General features: G+C 44.5%; 1 protein-coding gene across 1 annotated transcript in view; it reads left to right on the top strand.

The window, feature by feature from the left end:
* LOC108699933 (cilia- and flagella-associated protein 77) overlaps positions 1-12134 on the top strand; it is a 65489-nt gene extending 53355 nt beyond the window's left edge. Inside the window, exons 6-7 of the mRNA XM_041575030.1 lie at positions 1874-1975; positions 11889-12134. Of these exons, the coding sequence (XP_041430964.1) occupies positions 1874-1975; positions 11889-12011 (225 nt within the window). The 3' untranslated portion in view covers positions 12012-12134. The remainder of the gene's footprint in view (positions 1-1873; positions 1976-11888) is intronic.
* Positions 12135-18225: the final 6091 nt, after the last annotated feature.

Raw genomic sequence — 18225 nt, 5'->3', positions numbered from 1 at the left:
CCCAGAATACACTAGGTCTCTCATTAGCCTTAATGGATCTAAATATCCCAGACCAATGGTGACCCCAAAATTTCCTATTGCTACGAGTGGAACTGGTACTTGGCACCGCTCTTCTACTTATTAATGGAGCTGGAAGGTAGTAGAGGGGTACCAAGAACAACGCAAACAGAACTATGCTTAATACAGAAACCACCCAGAAATCTTGGCAGAATATTTATTATGAAACATATATCTGGCCTTGAGAAAGAAATAATTTGAAATACTCACCTTTCACATTATCACAGCTACTAAACTTGTATTAATTTGTAAACACCAACACATACCAACCCTTTCACATGTAAGAAAGGAGGGACCTTACCTATTTATTATGTTACCTGAACATAATACATTTCTAAATGAAAGAAGAAAATAGGAGGGTGATTTAGACAAGCTGTTTGTTGACAGTGTCAACACCTCTGTCTAGTACCAAAGTGACTACTTCTCTGTCTAGTACCAAAGTGACTCCACTTCTGTCTAGTACCAAAGTGACTCCACCTCTGTCTAGTACCAAAGTGACTCCACTTCTGTCAAATACCAAAGTGTCCCTTTTTGTTCTTTGGTTCTGAATCTATGAAACGATGTATCAGAAGTCTGTTCCCCTGTAGGTCTGTTAATCAGCTAGGTTCTGCTACATTGTTTCAGGTCAGAGTCGGGGAGCAGATACGGATACATCAATTGCTTCAGTGCTACATATGATGGGGTGCAGCAGGGACGCAACTATATGATTTATTCTTCCTGATAATGGGGTGACAAACTTATTGTGGGGTGCATAGTGCAGAGTGACATGTGAATGTGAGAATGCAAGTTACTAAAGGAAAGAAAGAAAAGTCTCTGATCGTGTGGGATTTGCATTTAAAGGGAACAGGCAGCAGAAGGCAGAGGGGGTGCGGGTGCCAGGAGAAGGGAGTCACACAGACAGGGTGCTACTGGAAGATAATGACTTAGTAAGAGGACGGATGGAGCGATACTGTGACACAAGCTTGATGTGCTGAAAGGCGCGTTTCTACAAGCGATACTGTGCGGGAATCGCTTCATGAAGGAGCCAAGTTTGACTGTTAGTGCCAAATTAACTGCCTGAGTCATTCCACTACCCCCTCCCTGTTTTTATAAACTGCTCCCTGACGTCTGCTGGCTGATACCATAGAAGGCAAATAAGGTGGGGGCAGAACCCAAAGTTCGCTTTGAGTAGTAACAGCACTGAGAAATGTATAAGGGGGTAAACATTAGATAAGGATTGGGGGGGTTGCCAAAATAGATCTGCAGTTTAATGGGGGGGGGAATACAATAGAGGAGTGATGGAAATGATTTCTGTAAAAATCTCTCCCTCTGATTTCTACATGCACCTGCTAAATACACATATATATACTATATATATATATAATACGTGGGAGCTGTCATGCTGATTAAGCTGTTAACTCTATTGCCACACAGTGCTTAGAACTGATGAAATGCATTTAAATAATAGGGAATCACTGCAACAGTTCTGAGCATGCAACGTGCCCAGGGAAGTAAAGTTTAACAAAGGAGAAATGCGGCATGTTACGACCCTGTACGACCCCAAGTACACCGAAGAATGGGCGCTTTGTCACCCTTGGACAACGCAGCACCCATATGAGAGCTGAAATCACTTTCTCTTTGATGTCTCCCAACAAACCCTCATCTTAAATTCTCAGGCTTAGTCCAGAGCTCACGGAGCATGTGCAGTGCCACTGACACACAAAAATTGGGGAACTGCTGGGGACAAATGGAAAGGGGGTCCCCATACCAGGGATTGTGCAGTTTGATAACCAGAAGTTGTATCTTTGCTCTGATGATGACTTTTTTCCTTCCGCAGATCAAGAAAAGCAAAGTGCAGAGCACACGGACGACGCTGCTGCGCAAATATCAGCCTCCTGAAGACCCGGCTCCTCTTTGGCACCTGCCTCGCTTCCAGAAGGTACACTGCCGAAATAATGCAAAGCATGGATTATAATGGGTGACACTACTGTGCTGGGACATTTGGAAACAGGGTGGACCCTAAGTGCAGTGTAAGGTTAATGCAACAGAGAAGCGGCAAAAACTGCCAGTGCTGCCTGCCATTGAGCAGAATTGTCACTGCTTGTCCAGGCCAAAAACTGCACTCTAGAGTCTGAACCAGCAGTGACAGGAGTTTCTATTATACTTAAAGGCAAGCAGCACCTGTGGTTCTGGTTGGAACTATATTAGCTTGAATGACCATCAGCTATCTTGTGTTCCATGGTCAGTACCCCAAACACTTATAGCTCATTGGAGTGGGAAGAGCCTGTTGCCCCTTTAACTTTCCCACCAGATGATGACAATACATCAGCACGAGGAGGCACTAACATATTGGCCAGACTCATGTATATGGGCACCTTTAGGTTTGAATGTGAAACCCTATTACTCACCCGTGACCATGTCATCCAACCAATTGCCATTAGAGTGATAATGATCCTGTAATTGTGCCTTGGTTGGATCATATTCTCCTGGTCCCATGGGGGGGGGGGGTGAGCTGGCATCAAACAGTTATGTCTTCTTCCCCTAATCGTCATCCTTGTGTTTTCAACTGCTGGAAAAAGCTACAGACATTGTGTGTGGGAAATGACCTTGCTGTTCCTACAGCCAATCCACCGCAGCAGAGACTATCGATCATGCACCTGCGCCAAATTTTCTATCCCCGCGGGTTGTGACTTTATTCCCCCGATTTCTATGGAGCTGGCGTTTTTTTTTCTCTCCACTCGGTGCAAGTGAAGGTGGATCTGACAGCGCTGCTTTCCTTGATAAAGCACAGAGCCCGTTCCCCAGCCAACGTGCCACCTTCACATGAACCTTTAACATATGTCAGTAATCATTTACTTGCCCAGGAGATGCCACTGCTGCCGCATGAAGTGCTCTGAACACAGAGGTGGGCAGCAGGGAACAGATTGAGGAAGTCAGGGGAGATGTCAGAGCAAGATGTATACACAACCCGCTCACATACATCTGCCCGTCATGGGCATCAGGCACCGCTCAGTCTGACTACTGCTCTGTGTCAGGTGGGTACAGCGAGGGCATTTCCTTTGTACCAATAAGCAGCTGTGACATGTGAAAAAGCCAAGTGTCTTCCACTGAGGAGGAAAGGTCGGCCTGGGTGGGGAGACCAAGATTTGGCTTCAGGCAAGAGCTACGATACAGACACTTGGCTTTCTCTGCACTGAAGGATAGAGAGGTGGAAAGGGACTGAGAACTGTCAGGCTGAGAGAATAATGTGTCCATCTGCCTTATTATATACACACACACGCTACAGCTCAGCATCCGGGACAGACCTCACTGGCACAAATATGACATTGGGAAGGGAAGTCTGTAGTTTTGCTGTACAGCACAGTCTTTAAATGGTATTATAATGGGTCGATCACACAGCTGTCTCTACCAAGGAACGGGGAAGAAGGCTTATTGCCTTAGGCCTCAAATCCCTGTTGCACTTCGGTCCAAGCATGATCCCTAAAGCAACCCTCTGGGAAGGGACTGTGGAATAGCAGGTATAGTAGGGAGAGATGGTGCCTATAGTAACAGTGGGATAATAGTCTCTGGGAAGGGAGTGTGGCTGTGAGATAGCAGGTATAGCAGGTATAGTAGGGAGAGATGGTGCCTATAGTAACAGTGGGATAATAGTTTCTGGGAAAGAACTGTGCCTTTGGGATAGCAGGTATAGTAGGGAGAAATGGTGCCTATTGTAACAATGGGATAATAGTCTCTGGGAAGGGAGTGTGACTGTGGGATAGCAGCTATAGTAGAGAGAAATGGTGCCTATTGTAACAATGGGATAATAGTCTCTGGGAAGGGAGTGTGACTGTGGGATAGCAGGTATAGTAGGGAGAGATGGTGCCTATAGTAACAGTGGGATAATAGTCTCTGGGAAGGGAGTGTGACTGTGGGATAGCAGGTATAGTAGGGAGAGATGGTACCTATAGTAACAGTGGGATAAGAGTCTCTGGGAAGGGAGTGTGACTGTGGGATAGCCGGTATAGTGGGGAGAGATGGTGCCTATAGTAACAGGGGGATAATAGTCTCTGGGAAGGGAGTGTGACTGTGGGATAGCCGGTATAGTGGGTAGAGATGGTGCCTATAGTAACAGTGGGATAATAGTCTCTGGGAAGGGAGTGTGACTGTGGGATAGCAGGTATAGTGGGGAGAGATGGTGCCTATAGTAGCAGTGGGAATAATAGTCTTTGGGAAGGGACCTTGAGTGTCTATTAAATGTCATATATAGTCTATTGTTTTTGCTCAACACACTTTAGTAATTTTATATAATGCAATATGATATATTCCATATGGTTTACTTGTGGGAGTGATGACTGGGATATTTAAGGTATGTGATCCTATCCTGATGACAGTCTCTAGATGATCAAAACACATCAATGTCTGTGATGGTTTTTATGGCGTAAACACCACTCACACACATAGACTCTCTCTCTCTCTCTCTCTCTCTCTCTCTCTCTCTCTCTCTCTCATATTTCTATAGCTATCTATATAGTAGAGAAAAAGGTGAGGAGCTAGAGAGGGAGAGAGCAAGATATAGAGATACAGATAGATAGATAGATAGATAGATATAAGAGGGGGTAGAGTGAAAGAGACAGATTATAAAGAGAGAGAGATTGACAGATGGAGAGGGAGAAGTAGAGCTAGATTGAGAAGAATAGAGTGTAGAGATAGTGTAGAGATAGATTGAGGGAAAGGTAGAGACAGATTTGAGAAAGAGAGACAGGAATAGATTAAGACAGAGAGGGAATGATAGAAGTAAATATAGAAAGGTTGAGAGAGATAGATTGAGAAAGATAGAGAGATAGATATAGATTCAGATAGAAAGGGAGTTAGAGAGAGGGGGACAGGTAAAGAGAGATAGAGGTAGGGATAGATTGATGGAAGTAGAGAGATAGGTAAAGATGAGAAAGAGAGATAGAGGTAGAGATAGAAGGAGAGGGAGAGATAGATTGGTAGAAGAAAGTTGAGAAAGATAGAGGGAGAGAGGTAGAGATAGAATGAGAGAAAAAGAGGGATTGAGGTATGTAGAGATAGTTAGAGGTAGAGATAGATTGAGAAAGATAGAGGGAGAGGTAGAGCTAGACATATAGGTATAGAGATTGAGAAACAGAAGGAGAGATAGATGGAAGTAGAGAGGTAGGTAGCGATAAATTGAGAAAGAGAGAGGGATTGAGAAAGATAGAGAGGGAGAGAGAGAGAAAGAGAGAGGAAGTAATATAGTGAGAGATAGATTAAGAAAGAGAGAGTGAGAAATAGAAGGAGAGAGAGAGAGAAAGGGGGAAAGGTAGAGATGGATTGAAAAAGAGAGAAGGCGAGGGAGCGTTAGACTGAGAAAGATAGAGGTAGAAATGTAGGGAGCGATAGAGACAGAAGTAGGATAAACTGAACTGTACAAAAACTGGCCTGTGTACCCAGAATGCTTTGTGCCCATGCTGCCAGCACCCTGGGTGCCATTGGTGGACAGTAAAGGCAGGTCCGTGTGGGTGTTGGACTGTGTGTAGAACAGGGAGATGATAAATGGTAGTGGTGCAATCTAATACTCAGAGACACACACTGACCTGGATTCAGTTTGACACTGACCTTGCGTTTGATTTGATGTCGCAAAGCCGCTGTGTCAGTCACTGCCATAAAGTCCTTTCCCATAAATAAACTGCTGATTGACCAGCGACACCTGGGAGGCACCTATGCATCCCAGGAGTAACTGGTGACTGAGCATGTGTTGGATCCCCAGCCCCTCAGGGTATTTGGGAGATGGATGGATTGTCTACTATGTGGGCCAGTACCATTTATTCCCAACCCTTGTCACATACCCCCCCCCCCGGATATGTATACATTATGGCTGTCACTTATGGCACCACTGGGGACTGATCCAAAGCTTCCCGGAATCAACGCCAAGGACTCCATGGCATCTCCTCGATGGAGGGTTCCATCCATCTGCATGTGAGGAGCAGCTTCCTGTAGAGGACATTTAGTGGGTCACATGCACCCTGATTTGGGCATTTGTTGGGCATGTGAATGCCACATTGACCAATTCCCATGCAATTAGATTGCATGCAGTGTGGCTAATACAGAAGGGAACCCTATAATTACTGCCCAGTTCTGCCCACTTGGGTGGGTGTAAGCAGGAAACAAGGACACCGTAGGCTTCAGAGCTGGAGTAGGAAACCCAAGTCCCAGTAACACTGAGGCAGCTCCAGAACTACAGGGTGCATGTCCTGCAATGGCCAATAAGTGTCACCCCAACAACCTGAATAATGGGAGAATGGGCCACAATGTCCCCCAACTCTGTGCAGCATTGCTGCGTTCTTACCCCAAAATACATCAAGCTGTGATTGCTGCAAAAGGTACCACTAAAATATAAAAGGGAAACTCCACTCAACATCAGTTTTGTGATGTAATGAAAGAAAGTCTAATTCTAAGCAATTTCCCAAATATCCACATTCCTCGTTCCCACTGGGGTTATTGTTATGTGTCACTGCTATTGTCTGCCTGTCCCTTTCTGACTCTTCCCACAATGTAGCACATGTCCATTCCCCTTGAACTGGCTTCTGCTACACTATTTCAGGAGTCAGAAGCAGCAGTGCACAGAGCAGAAAGGGATAGAGACAGGCAATAGTAATGAAAGTTAATAAATGGATATTGGGGCGTTGCTTTGAATAAGATTTTCAATAGGCAGAAACCTTTTGTTACTAAATACGGGTAAAGTTAGAATAGTCACTGCCCTCTGCAGCCCCAAGCAGTGACACAAGGCCTAGTAAAGTCTTGCCAATCAGAACCTTACCTACAATACTATGGGGTGCCGTTTGTCCCAAATACATTCTGTATACAAAACTATCCCTAATACACAGAATGAATGTCTCTCATGTTATATAAGTATTTGTGACCATACACAGAGAAAACAAATATACAAAAGACTTATTTCTATTTAAGAATGAAAACAAAATCTGGTTAGTGCACAAAAGGATGTCATTATATCACAAATACCATTCTGTACATTTTAACAAGCAATCTGTCTCACAAATGTATAACCTCCATGTAACAGACACACTTATGTGCAAAGTTACTTACAGAATGAATTATGTAAAAACAAAGTTGGACATAATATATAATAGTGTAACTAACTAGTGCTTGTCAAGCTAGATTTGACTGACAAAATAGATATCTGCGACAGAAAGCAAGATTTTATAGCACAGGATTCATTCTTTCCACAAAATGACAGTTTTGTTTCACAAAACAGATAAAATAACCATTCTGTGAAGCAACACTGTCAGTCACATTCCTGAACCAATAAGAACAAAGCTTATTGCCATATACAAACAAGATGAGAAGTGGCCAGCTCTGCTCCACATGGCTAAGGCAAAGTATCTGACCTGCTATAGAGGGCGCCCTCTAATGTTCCCTGTGCTGCATAGTAATAAACATGAACAAACCTTTCCTAAAAGAGCTGCTGTTAAACAGTACCGGTTCATAAATGGAAGTTTTTACAAATGGCCAAGAAATATAATGCTGCACTTATAATGATTGTAGAGAAAGAAAAGTATGCAAAACATAAATATGATCATTTTAGGTGATATGGCTTTTCTTATTGTAGTAACCTGCTTGTGTGGCCATTTTGTTTAAGGGCATTCCTGCTGTTTTGCCATTGTCTTATGACTCACTCCTGTTCCTCTTCCTGTCTAAGCTGAGAGCAATAATGGGACAGGCCACACCCACCTGCAATGTTGTATTAAATGTACCAGAAGTTACTGTGCTTGTCTGGCTGCTTTGCCTGACTCTCAGAGACATTTAAGGTGCCCATACATGGAGAGATCCGCTCGTTTGGCGATGTCGCCAAATGAGCGGATCTCCCTCCGATATGCCCAGCTTGAGGTGGGCAATATCGGGCTGAACCGATCGTGGGCCCTAGGGCCCAATGATCGGATCCTAGCGAACGCAAACGGGCGGTCGGATCGCGGGACCGCATCAACGAACAGATGCGGCCACGATCCGACGGGATTTTTAATCCCATCCGATAGAGATCTGGCTGACTTTCGGCCAGATCTCGATCGGGGAAGCCCGTCGGGGGCCCCCATACACGGGCCAATAAGCTGCCGACTCGTTCTGTCGGCAGCTTTTATCGGCCCGTGTATGGCCACCTTTATACGTTTTGTATATGATAGTTAGACTCCAATGTCTCCTCCTAGCTGTAATCTTGCACCAGTTAGCTTGTAGTAGTCTAGCTATAGTTCAACTACTACATAATAGCTTTAGCCAGAGACTTGGGACTGATCATGTGCACATACCTCCCAACTGTCCCTTTTTCAGAGGGACAGTCCCTCTTTTGACAGCTCAACCTCATTTGTACTGAAAATAGGGTTGCCACCCGGCCGGTAAAATACCTGCCAAGGCCGGGGCCGGTATTACAAATTTACCGGCAATGTAGCTGCTGGTAAATTTGTAACACGATCAAAAGGAGCCCTCGGCCTGCCCCCAATCCCCTGCAACTTACCTTTTTTTTGCCTCTTCTAGCGTCCGCGGATCTCCGTCACGTGGCCACGCCCCTTTTGACATCACGCCCTGCCCCTTTTGATGTCACACCCGCCCCTTTTGAGGCCCCGCCCCCAGCAGCCGGTAAAATTTTTTATAAAAGGTGGCAACCCTAACTGGAAAGTCCCTCTTTTCTCTGCACTGAACAGCCAGAAAAAGAAACAAAGTTTCTAACTTAATTGGCTTTTGGCAGAGAGGCCAGTACAGCTAACAGGTGCAACTAAGATGCTTTATAACAATTTTGAGATAAGAAAATAAGTAACAGTTTAGATAAGGAGAAATATTTTCACATTTTTATAACCTGCCAAACTTTGTAAAATGAACATGGTAATTAGGGGATGCGGCCATAAAATGGGTGTGGTCAAAAAAATTGCTGCACTACATGCAAAAAAATTTTTTGTCTTTCTTTTTATTTCCAAAATGCAAGATTACAACTAGGAGGAGACATTGGAGTCTAACTATCATATACAAAACTTATAACTGACTCTGAGAGTCATGCAAAGCAGCCAGACAAGCACAGTAACTTCTGGTACATTTAATACAACATTGCAGGTGGGTGTGGCCTTTCCCATTATTGCTCTCAGCTTAGACAGGAAGAGGAACAGGAGTGAGTCATAAGACAATGGCAAAACAGCAGGAATGCCCTTAACCAAAATGGCCACACAAGCAGGTTACTATAATAAGAATAGCTATTTCACCTAAAATGATCATATTTATGTTTTGCATACTTTTCTTTCTCTACAATCATTATAAGTGCAGCATTATATTTCTCAGCCATTTGTAAAAACTTCCATTTATGAACCTGTAGTGTTTAACAGCAGCTCTTTTAGGAAAGGTTTGTTCATGTTTATTACTATGCAGCACAGGGGACATTAGAGGGCGCCCTCTATAGCAGGTCAGATACTTTGCCTTAGCCATGTGGAGCAGAGCTGGCCACTTCTCATCTTGTTTGTATATGGCAATAAGCTTTGTTCTTATTGGTTCAGGAATGTGACTGACAGTGTTGCTTCACAGAATGGTTATTTTATCTGTTTTGTGAAACAAAACTGTCATTTTGTGGAAAGAATGAATCCTGTGCTATAAAATATTGCTTTCTGTCGCAGATATCTATTTTGTCAGTCAAATCTAGCTTGACAAGCACTAGTTAGTTACACTATTATATATTATGTCCAACTTTGTTTTTACATAATTCATTCTGTAAGTAACTTTGCACATAAGTGTGTCTGTTACATGGAGGTTATACATTTGTGAGACAGATTGCTTGTTAAAATGTACAGAATGGTATTTGTGATATAATGACATCCTTTTGTGCACTAACCAGATTTTGTTTTTCATTCTTTAATAGAAATAAGTCTTTTGTATATTTGTTTTCTCTGTGTATGGTCACAAATACTTATATAACATGAGAGACATTCATTCTGTGTATTAGGGATAGTTTTGTATACAGAATGTATTTGGGACAAACGGCACCCCATACAATACTGGCATTCAACCAAATAAAACCCTGGGTCTGTCTCTGTCTTACAGTTCTACACTAATGTCACGGAAAAAGTGGGTAAAACCCACACTGCCTTCTCTGTGCCCAGAGCATTACTTCTGTGTATTTATCCATATGGGTGGAATCTGCCAAAATGTTTCCCTTAGACAGTACAGTATGAAAGTATAGATCATTGTGTGCCCAGAACATTCCTTCTCTGTATATTTGTATTTATATATATATATGGGAGGAGGTGCCATATTGTTTCCCTTAGACAGTACAGTATGAGGGTATAGCTTATTGTACATTGAATTGAATGTTATTGAACATTCCTTCTCTGTATATTTGTATTTAAACATATGGGAGGAGAGAGGTGCCATATTGTTTCCCTTAGATAGTACAGTGTGAGGTTATGGCTTATTGTGTGCCCAGAACATTCCATCTCTGCATATTTGTATGTCGTACTGGTAGACAGTACACCACAACCTGGCACCTTGAAAGACATATGGTATATTCCAGGGACAACTTGACTTGTCTCCCAGAAACCCAGCAACAGCAGGAGGAGGAGCCCCACAGATAGACAGACAGTGAGATGCAAATGACTGGATGGAACCATTACTATAAGACTTGACAGAAAATAATGAGAAGCACTAAATGTTTTATGAGGTCAACACGGCGCTTGTGCCGAGCAGCTGTCAAACAAGAAAGAATTTAGCGCAGAGCTCAGAAAGTTCCATCACCTCATTAAACCCGACAGGCTCGGACCAGGCGCCTCCACCATCAATACGCAGGGCGTTTTGTGTCAATAATTTGCGCTGAGCAGAAAAAGGAGAAGCGGGAGAAGAAGGAGAAGCAGGAGCGGGTGGCTGGGGGGAAAGAAAGGCAGACGAGGGCCCCGGAGGGCGGCTGGGGAATAGCAGAGGCACAGGGAGAAGTTCTGCTCCTAATTGGAAGCGTTGGGCATTATCAAGCAGGGATTTTCTGAGGCTCCTGACAGCTCACACTGCCGAATGATTGGCCACTTGTCACTGTAAAAGGCTATTAAAAACAAACAATTTTGATTTAATTGGAGGCATGAGCTGGGCCCCTCATTCTCCTCTGCCTCCTTCCCTTCTTCTCTTCCCACTTCTCATGCTCTCACAACTATCCACCAAAAAAAGGGGAGACGCTCACAAGTTATGTGTCAGCACCCGCCGTGACAAGTCTGCGATCTGTGTGCATAGCGATGGGGGGGGGGGGAGGGGGGTGAGTGTTACACTCGGCAACAGCAATGCCTTTATTGTACCCTCCCAGCAAAGGGCACACATGGGGCCTCTCTCATACAGCATTTGAGGCCACTGTACTGCAATCATTATGGCAGCTCCTTATGTCCAATATGTCTAAAGCAAATAATATACAGAGAAGGAAAGTTCTGGGCACACAATAACTATACCGTCATACTGTACTGTCTAAGGGAAACAATATGGCACCTCCCTCCCATATGTATAAATACAAATATACAGAGAAGGAATGTTCGGGGCACACAATAAACTATACCCTCATACAGTACTGTGTAAAGGAATTAATATGGCACCTTCCTCCCATATGTATAAATACAAATATACAGAGAAGGAATGTTCTGGGCACACAATAAGCTATATCCTCATACTGTACTGTCTAAGGGAATCGATATAGCACCTCCCTCCTCCCATATGTATAAATACAAATATACAGAGAAGGAATGTTCTAGGCTCACAATAAGCTACACCCAAATACTATGAGCTAAATGGCAGAAGCTATTGTTCCATTTAAGCAGTGATCCCTAATGCCACTTATCATCTTGTTTTAGATTGGCCCTCACCTCGACACTTTTCAGACCCCGGAGATGCGCCAGAAAGCCTTCAGTGCCCATAATTCTGATGCCGTAGCTCGTAGAGGTCTCCACGGATTGGGCATTTACAACATCGGCTGAGAGAGCGCCACCACTGGAAGACAAAAAAACAAAAAAAACGTTGTTAAAATCAATTGTGCTTATGCAGATAGTCTTTACATAATAAGAAAACACAACGCAAATAAATTATTCAAGGCAAAAAAACAAACGTAAATGTATTTTCAGTGTTTATACAACAGATAAAGGTGTCTCTAGTGACCCTATAGCTGTCACCTTAAAGAGGATGGAGAATCTTTTAAAGGGATACTGTCATGGGGAAAAAAGTTCAAAACGCATCAGTTAATAGTGCTGCTCCATGAGAATTCTGCACTGAAATCAGTTTCTCAAAAGAGCAAACATTTTTTTATTTTTAATTTTGAAATCTGACATGGGGCTAGACATATTGGCAGTTTCCCAGCTGCCCCCGTCATGTGCTCTGATAAACTTCAGTCACTCTTTACTGCTGTACTGCAAGTTGGAGTGATATCACCCCCTCCCTTTCCCCCCAGCAGCCAAACAAAAGAACAATGGGAAGGTAACCAGATAACAGCTCCCTAACAAAAGATAACAGCTGCCTGGTAGATCTAAGAACAACACTCAATAGTAAAATCCAGGTCCCACTGCGACACATTCAGTTACATTGAGTAGTAGAAACTACAGCCTGCCAGAAAGCAGTTCCATCCTAAAGTGCTGGTTCTTTCTGAAAGCACATGACAAAATCACCTGAGATGGCGCCTACACAACTAAAAAAAAATATTCTTGTTGGTTCAGGAATTAAATGTTATATTGTAGAGTGAATTATTTGCAGTGTAAACACTGTAATTTAGAAATAAAAACGACACCATAAAAATCATGACAGCAGGGGCGATCCTGGCTGCTGCCCCCCCTCCCCCGGAAATTCGCTCTTAAAGTACCAGGAGCAGCATTTTTGCTGCCCCTGGTACCTAGTGGGGCGCTGCCGCCTGAGGTGACAGCCTCAACTTGCCTCATTGGCGAAGCACCCCTGCATGACAGAATCCCCTTAGTGTGATTCCTGCTCAGAGCTCACGCTTTAAGCCGCCATCAGAGTGGTGTAGTCCCGCCCAGTTTGACTCAAGCAGTGGGCGGGACTAGACCACTCTGGTGCCTTTACAGGTAACAGGGTCATGACAAGGGTAAAGTTTGGGGGCCCTTGAGAAGTAGTGTAGTATTTAAGGGCCCCTGGTATTGAACCCCTTGAATCCCCCAATCAGCTGCCCCATTGGAGACATTCTGATGGCAGCTTAAAGGGCAAGTGGTTGTAACAAATGACAATTCTGCATTAAATACACAAAACAGGCGCCTGAGATCGAATGAAGAGGCAGTGCGTTGGTTTATTATAGGAAATCACCTTGGCTTATCCTGACATCAAACGTGGTGCTCATTGTTGCCACAAGCTGCGCGGGGAGAGTGTTTGAGAGCATCAGTCACCGAGCCCTCAACTTTCCTGTTCTGAGTTGTGATTTTCAAACCTGGCGGATTATGAAGTTATTTGTCTGCCCTTTGGGTGCCTGAAGGGCCCTGCAGCGCGTGGAACATGACGCATTGCAGTCAGCGCTTGGGGGGTTTCATTGAGCAGGAGCTGAGGAGACGTCTATATAAAGAGGCAAATCAGTCTTATTGCCAAGTCCTGGGGCTCTGTTTATTCAATCCTCCAGGGCCACAAAACTGGGACGAGGAGCCGCGCCCGGCACTGGACTCTCTTTATTAAACATAAGGAGTCCCATTGAAAGCAATTGCTGCCTATTTATTTCTCGCCATAGAGCCGCATTACCCAGAATCTCCCAAATGACTTGAGCTCCTTTCCTACAGAACACGACTACGAGAGGCAGCTTGGCCTGAGGAAGGTAATCTGGGAACATCAGAGAGAGCTGGAGCCGGACGTTTATAAACTTCTGAAACCAAATTGGGCTAGTTCTGCATGAACGATAGTCCGTCAATATAGTTTTATGAAACATAGAAAGGAATTGGCAGCACTCGATCTAACTCACGATGTGGCGTTGACCAGCTGCTATAAACACCGATGTGCCAGCACTCCGTCTAACCTACATTCTGGAGTTGACCAGCTGCTACAAACAATAAAAAGCCAATATTTGTACATAAAGAGAAAGGGAAAATTTGCCAGCGCACAGTTTGCCTTTAAAAAAAATTATTACAAAAAAATGAGGTGTTAGTACCACACTTTGGCCAAAATATGTAAGCTCACATGCCACGTCAAGGCCCCTCATTGAACGTTTTATGGGATCTCTCTGTACAGGCTATGAGCAAACTGTTTGTATATATATTCCCCTGTACTAAGCACAATTCAGCAGGAACAGCCCCATAAGTTTGCTCATAGCCTGTACAGAGAGATCCCCTAAAACTATGGCAGCATAGTTATTCCCCTGTACTAAGCACAATTCATCAGGAACAGCCCCCTGAGACTAGTACATGCTGCCATTATGGGATCTCTCTGTACATCATCCTCTTCAATAAGAGCAATAGCAGGGGTATCAACAGTTCTCATTTCCCTAAATATAAAGCACCTTCTGCAATCATTATTTCTGTTTATTGCTATATAGAGGCTCCACACACTTGCCCATCAATCTTTGCAATGCATCACATGGTACAAGTGAATATATGCAATTAAACCTTTCTGTGCCCAGTGCCTCAGTCCAGGCTGCATGATGCCAGGAAAAAAATGGGAAACATTTGGATGTTTGGCGCCAGGACAGAGGTACTTTAGACTCTACTTAAAGGGTTAAATGGTCATGTTATTCATAATTCATACATTAAGCATTGTCCTAGGCTGTTCATACTTACTCTGTACCTTATAGCTAAAGAACAAATCAGAGGACCTACTAAAGAACCTCTGGCCCACAGCATGGTATCAGCACAGGGAATTGGTAACATTGGGCCAGGCTTTATTATACAGCACTCACCTGAATAGGATCATCAAAGTCTGCCTTCCTGCCCTTTATTAAGAGCAATGAGAAAGTGTGGTTATTGCAACAAGCGTGGCAGCTCTGGCCAAGGGACTCTGTGTCCAGCATGTGTACTACACTGCCACCACCTGGCTACCTGGGATATGACATGCTTCCCTTTCAGCAGGGCACCAGTGATTAGGATAAAGGCTCTTGTTACGCCAGTCACATTATGTCTGGTGCCCAGCTGGCACAGAGGTGGTCTTGGTAATGGCGGTACAGGGAGCCTGGAAGCCTGGGCACACTGCTAGTAATCTAGGCAGCCTGGTTTATTAATTATAACTACAGAGGAAGCAGATGGGGGGCCCAGGTAGTACAATTAATGAACAATTTCTATATTGGTAGAACAGGACAATCTCTGCATATATTGGGGGCCCTAAAATTAATTTGCTGTGGGGCCCAATATCATCTAGTTACACCACTGAGCAGCAAAGAATCATGCTGCATCTTCTGTGGCTTCATACAGTCAGGAATAGTAGGGGGGCAGGTCTAAGCAAAGGTTCTGCCCTGTTAAATCCAAAATCACTAATGGCAGAGCAGCTGTTATGCACCTACAGTACCAATATCTGGAAGCCTTAAGAGGATGCAGAGAGCAGGCCCGGATTTGTAGAAAGGCCACCAAGGCCCCGGCCTAGGGCGGCAGAATTTTAGGGGGCGGCATGCTGCCCAACCGCACCCACATTGGTTCAGAAACATTGGGGATGCACAGGATATACGATAGTTTTTTAAATTTTCCGTGGGCCAATCCCAATTTCTCCGGTCCTGATGAAAATTTGAGTGAATAAAAGGGAGGGGATGGTGTTGACGAACGAAAGCGCGCCTAGGGGTGGCCGCTATGTAAATCCAGCCCTGGCAGGGAGTACTGGGTTAACAACATCCCCTCATGAAATAGAATAAAACGTGATTTTATTACTATTATTATTATTATTATTATTATTAACATCTATTAATAGAGCACCAACATATTGCACAACGCTGATTTTCTTATGCACTTCACACTTCCTGCCACACCCCCTATGAAAGAAACTGCAGAGTCAGAAACCGGACTGCAGTGGAACAGTGACGCAGTGCTTGCTTGGATTCACCAGGCAATAGCATTAGAAGCAAGCACCCCCAGCACCACACAAAGCACAATCTGTTGCCTTCTACCCCATCACTGGTCTCTGTCTGTACTGTGCCTTAAAATAAAAACCTTGCAGCCCAGCGTTGAGGAAAGAGTTAATACCTTCTATTAATTCATAAACCTCATTTATTTCCTATGTTTCTGCCAGAAAACAAGTCTGACTCAGGGGAAATAGGGGCTCATTGAGCTTCTATATATAATGTAAGAGCCGGCTAGCGCTGCCTGTTAATTGCCAAATGAAATGTGTAGCACGCAGGGAGTTATTTACAAAGGTCTCCTGCCACGGAAACTGGGGCGCAGGCAACTTCTACAATTCCCACTGCTTTTATCAAAGAGATCAGCAGCCTCTCTCTCCCCCTCTCTCTAAAGGAAAGGTGAGGGGCACATACAGAATGAGGAAACCACAGATGGACCCTTGATCTGGAGTTTAACTTTCTCTGTATAGTTGAAATATTTAATGGAATAAATGGAAATGGAATCAGTCTTGAGGAGCTTACAATCTGTGGTCCCTATCACACTCACACAAGGGACCCAGACAGAATTAGAGAAAAACGGGCAGACCCCTGTTGTGGGTAAGTGCCCCCCAGCTCCAGATGAGCCCCCCCCTTGTCAGTGAGCAATTTTGCACCTTGCTGCTTTGCCCCTAAATTATTGATCAGCCGATCCCTTTATGAATGGGGCCGAGGTGTTACCAAGTTACTCAGGCTCGGAGCAGGGAAGGGAAACCCGAGAGCTGTCCGGGGGGAGAGGCTGGACGAGCCCCCACCCATGTGACAGCTTGCAAATAGGGAAGTGCTGGGGGCTGTTATTTGGAGCTGACCGCTTGCAATCTGCTGGGAGACAGGAAGGAGGGGTGAGACTAAACTTCTGCTGCATCCCAAATTTTACTCTGTCCTACCCCCAACTTGACTTCCCCTTTAGTCTGGAGAAGAGAGAAGTGTATGAATGTATGTTTCCCCCCCTCACTGCCGATCAGCGAATTACATTGATCAAAGCATTTGGGACTATGTGGGGGCTGCACTATTGCACTCACATTGCTCTCCTCCTATCATTTGGGCTTTGTTGCAGGGTCCCCAGATGTTGTTGGACTACAGCTCCCAGCATCCTCCCCTCCAACTTATAAGGACAGTTTTTTTTATTTATCTAATGTCCAGGGGTAAAATATTTCAGATTTAGTGCATCCCCCCAGCAACATGGGGGCCTGGGACCACAACGAGGCATTGGCCTAGGACACAAATTAATTGGCGGTGGTGGTACAGGTAGCAGGTGAGTGATTGGGCAGTCAAGTAGGACACAGGCCAGTGAGTAACTGGGACTGTTGTTTCCAGGACAGACAGACAGCTGCTTGCATGCCAAATCCAGAGTACAAATCTGGTGTTCAACTACAATTCCCAGCATCCCCAGAGGGCAATACAGATTGCTATAGGAATTCTTTAGATTGCTGTATATGAAAGATCAGTCACAGACATACACATCGGACCTACCTTGGTGCCAGCACTAGACTGGGATTAAAAATAGGCCCTGCCATTCCAAGTACACAGAGGCCCAAACAGCCCCCTATCAGCCCACTATATGGTAACTTTCTATGGAACCATTCAGAAGCCCCTCAGAACCCACAGATTGCCAGTCCATGCCTGCTTGGTGCATTGCAGGCTACAGATGCTGGCAGGGGGTCACCCCCCCAAATTCCAATGCCATGTTCTTCAGTTCACAGCACATTCCCGGACTTGCAGCCATTGTTCCCCCATCAGAATGTATTGATCCAACTGCAAGTGAGGATTTCCAGCAGAGAGGTTGGGGGGGGGGGGGGGGTGGGTGTGTGTGTGTGTGTGTGTGTGTGTGTGTGTGTGTGTGTGTGTGTGTGTGTGTGTGTGTGTGTGTGTGTGTGTGTGTGTGTGTGTGTGTGTGTGTGTGTGTGTGTGTGTGTGTGTGTGTGTGTGTGTGTGTGTGTGTGTGTGTGTGTGTGTGTGTGTGTGAGAGAGAGAGAGAGAGAGAGAGAGAGAGAGAGAGAGATATGGTTATAATACACAAAAGCCATGAATATCTTGTAAATTATATCCTTATAAACGGTGAGTTCTGATGTCATCAGTTATATACGGTGAGTTCTGATGTCATTTCTGTCACATGACTCACTGAAATTTGTGTATTATAA

This window comes from Xenopus laevis, chromosome 8S, assembly GCF_017654675.1.
Source record: "Xenopus laevis strain J_2021 chromosome 8S, Xenopus_laevis_v10.1, whole genome shotgun sequence".
In the NCBI taxonomy this organism is placed as follows: domain Eukaryota; kingdom Metazoa; phylum Chordata; class Amphibia; order Anura; family Pipidae; genus Xenopus; species Xenopus laevis.
Note: the sequence above shows the minus strand (reverse complement) of the source record. Positions and strands in the feature narration are given on the sequence as shown.